The sequence below is a fragment of the Aegilops tauschii genome, chromosome 1 (genome assembly GCF_002575655.3).
Source record: "Aegilops tauschii subsp. strangulata cultivar AL8/78 chromosome 1, Aet v6.0, whole genome shotgun sequence".
NCBI classification, from domain to species: Eukaryota; Viridiplantae; Streptophyta; class Magnoliopsida; order Poales; family Poaceae; genus Aegilops; species Aegilops tauschii.
The window spans coordinates 505,540,629-505,544,630 of NC_053035.3; the positions used below are offsets into that span (position 1 = coordinate 505,540,629).

Below are 4,002 nucleotides of genomic sequence, written 5' to 3' on the forward strand. Positions count from 1 at the left end.
GGCGGCGGAGGCGGCCGCATTCGCCAAGGCCATCAAGAAACCCTCCAAATGCGTCACCGACTGCCTCGACGACCTCGCCGTACTATCCAAGCACATCAAGACGCTCCTGGCGACGCTCGAAACCGCCAACGACGCGGGCTTCTTTGAGCAATTTGACAAAAAGAGCAAATGTCACGGAGATTGTTGCTCGGACAACTTCTCGGTCGAGGAATGCAACGCACAGAGCCAAATCGGTGGGGTGTTTGGCGATTTTCGTGTCACTGATGACCTGTTGATGAGGAGGGCGTATTTTAGGAAGCAACAGCTTGACAACAAAACAACATCACCTAACTCTAACTGAAGAGGACAGCCGGTGTGATTTGCTCTTACATTGATATCGCATGCATATGAATAATGGTCCAATGGAATTGGGAGCGGAGTAGGAAGCTCATGTTGCCTTTATGCATGTATAATAATCATGCCTGCCTGCATGGCCTGCTAGCTGTTGGTCCAATGCCTGGCTGCCTGCCTGCCTGAACTGGCGTCAGTTTCCAGTTTGTTTTTGCAATATGTGATAACTCTTCTGTATTGTGCATTCCATTTCTTCGAGTGAAAGATAAATTTGTTGGCTATGATTTTTATTTACATCTAAAATCATGCACTCTAGCTAGAAATCTCTGTCACCTTTAGAGCTCCGTACGTGTTCTCCGTTTGTTGGCTGTTAACTGAGGCAGACGACGGCAGCGCCCTCGGGTGCCGCTTTCTCCTTGAACATGTCGTCTACGCATGGTGTTCGCCCTTCCAGCCACCTGGATAACTCTGAGGAAAACCTCATATCTCGGGATCAAACTAGGGTGGCGTTTCTGCCGCATGCCCCCCCTTGGGCTTGTTGGAGTTAATCACGACATACCCTCCAAAGCTGGTGGTGTCCACTTCGTGTACAAGCATGTATCCGATTAGTACTAGAGTATGAGTTAGTCTAGGAGTAGGATTGCACTAGATAGCTTATCCTGTAGTACTATTTATATGTACGTACCCTGGCTTGTAACACCACCGTGATTTGAGTTGATCAATAAAGCAATAAGGCTCGAGACGAGCCTTTGGCAATACATCAGTCTCGCGTGCGTTTGTGTTGTTCCGGCCGGCTGGCCGCTGTGTGCGTACGTGAGATACTAGTTGATCAAAGGAATCGATCAAGCTAGTACGTGGTGTTGCTAGCTTACAACGGTGCATCTCGGCGTAAAGCACCTCGCCGACTTCCTCAGCAAGCTTCGTTCGTCATCGTCGTTCCTCGTCGGTCGTATCATCATCGCTGGGAAGTACTCGACATCGGGACTGGGCCAACAATTGGTATCAGAGCAAGGTTGATCTTCTAGTAACGAAAGGCCATGGTGGGCGAGGAGATCGTGGAAGCGTCCGACGCGGCTAAAGTACTTGCCGTGCCCGGTTCGTCGTACCCAAGGTTTGATCGCGAGAACTTCAGGGTTTGGAAGGCCCTCATGGAGTGTGGTCTCCGCGCCAACGAGCTATGGGACGCGGTCGACCCAGGAGGTGACGCGTTTAAGAAGGAGGGAGCTGAGCACCGGAAGGATCGGCAGGCGGCGTCGGCGATTTACTCGGTGATGCCGATGGATGTCCTACAACACCTAATTGCCAAAGAAACGGCGAAAGAGGCGTGGGATACTTTGAAGCTCATGTTCGAGGGACACACCCACGTCAAGCAAGCCAATCTTCAAACTCTCCTAAGGAACTATGAGACTTTGGTCATTGGCGACGATGAGTCCGTAGACGCGTTCGCTTCACGGGTGGCAACTCTCGTCAATCGTATTCGCGCGCTTGGAGAAAACCTCACGGAGACCTCGGTTGTCCGATGGTTCTTGCGTGCAGCCCCTCCCCGGTACCTGCAAATTGTCACGGCGATCGAGCAGTGCGTCGATCTCGCGAGTCTCTCCATCGACGATCTTGTCGGACGGTACAAGGCTCACGATGAGCGGATGCGGTACAGTCTTGGGGACGGGAGGAATGACGAGCTTGTGATGCTCACAAGGGCGCAGTGGGTCGCTTTGTCAAAGGAAAAGCAAGGCGGATCCACGAGTAGCAGCAAGAAGAAGGGGAAGCAGCGATCGGCGAGAAAGAACTTTGCCGACTCGGACGATGAGGCTGCACCACCGAGGAGAAAGTTTGACATCAGGAAAGTGAGGTGTTATAACTGTGGCCTCCTCGGTCACTTCAAGGCTGACTGTGAGGAAGCACCGAAGCAGAAGGCGCTCATTGCCCAGCAAGGAGATGATGGTGACATGATGTTGATGTGTAAACTGGTGGACGAGGAGGATCCAGATTCTCAAGCGTTGACTAAAGAAATTGTCGAGCTTGCGGAAGAAAAAGTTTTCCATCATGATCGTGATTCGGAAACCTGTGTCGAAGCTACAGATGCGGGGAGTGATTCCGAAACTTATGTCAGTGCTATGGACGATTGACCTGGTAAAGGTGAAAAGGAGTGGGCGATGGTGTCTATCAAGTGCCGAGGAACCGGCAAAATCTGAGGACGCAAATATGATGGAGTATTGGCGCCAGGCTATGAAAGAAGAGTTGAGGTCGATCCACGACAACAATGCATGGGAGCTTGTGGATCTTCCCAACAATGAAAAAGCTATGGAGCTCAAGTGGGAATTTAAGGTCAAGAAAGATGTTGAAGGGTGCATGAAGCACAAAGCGAGGTTTGTAGCCAAAGAGTATGTGCAAGAGGAAGGTGTGGACTTCGAAGAAATTCGGATGTAGCTTTTCGAGTAGATGATTTTTCATATAATTTTTTTTAATCCGAGTTCGTATGCAAAAGTTATGCCCATTTTACAAATTCCAGAGAGATTTTGCAAATAAAGTCGAAATTCATATTTGTAAATTTTCCCAACAACTAGACCACATATCAGATGGGAAACTTATTTTTTTTTTATTTTTTTTTGACATTTCCATCATTTTCTTTTGTTTTTTCTAAAACTAAAAAGGCGGTCCACCGGGGGGGGGGGGGGTAGAGTTTGATAATGGGACCTTTAGTACCGGTTCGTGCCACGAACCGGTACTAATGCCTCAAAGCCCATTAGTCCCGGTTGGTGCCACCAACCGGGACTAATGGGCATCGCACCCTTTAGTCCCGGTTCGTGGCATCAACCGAGACTAAAGGGCCCAGGTGAACCGGGACTAATGCCTTAACCGCACGAACCGGGACCAATGCTCACATTAGTCCCGGTTCATGACTGAACTGGGACTAATGTGAATACTGCCCTGTGACCAAAGCCCTGTTTTCTACTAGTGTACTTCAGCCTGAGCACGCTTCACTTCCGAGTTCTAATCCCCCTTGTTTCCAAGTCCGCACTTGTTGTTTTCTTGACAATAGTAAGCTGTCAATCTAATTAACCCTTAGGAGTTGAACTTGAGCATGAAGTCACAAGTTTCACCGTTTGAGTTTGAAACTATTATTCTTAAAACCAATAATTACTTAGTAACACTAATATTTTCTTGAATAAGTAGTTTGTCCACCGTTTGACCAAAGTTTGACCAAAAATTCAAAAAAACATAAATTTGAGGATAACATTTTTTCCTTTGAGAATTTCAGGATTCTTAAAATTTGCAAAATGGCCTATGGCCGTCCAAATCAGATCCAGATTATCCTGCTGAATACTTTGATATATTATACTTTTTTCGACATCGTATGCAAAAGTTATAGCCGTTTTACTTTTTCATAACACTTTTTTGCAAAACATGTCCGAATTAAGTTTTTTTATTTTCCTAACTAGTAGATGTTGTAACATAACTACAACTCGAAGGATTTTCATTTTTGAAGCTTTCATTATTTTCTTTTGTTTTTTTCAAAACTAAAATGGCGATACACACTTGGGGGGGGGGTGGTGGTAGAGTTTGAACACCTTTAGTCCGGGATGGTGTCCATCCAATCCTACCGTCGACTACATCTACTAGCACCGTCCCAGCCAGAGTCACAACTAAGGTTAACCAAGCCAGAGTCACGTT

The 4,002-nt window shown here is 47.4% G+C and overlaps 1 protein-coding gene across 1 annotated transcript; it reads left to right on the forward strand.

Annotated features, from left to right (window-relative positions):
* The first annotated feature begins 1,367 nt into the window (after positions 1-1,367).
* LOC141039226 (uncharacterized) lies at positions 1,368-2,456 on the forward strand. Its single transcript, XM_073506563.1, has one exon. It carries the CDS (start codon positions 1,368-1,370, stop codon positions 2,454-2,456), a length of 1,089 nt encoding a protein of 362 aa, XP_073362664.1.
* The last annotated feature ends 1,546 nt before the right edge of the window (positions 2,457-4,002 follow it).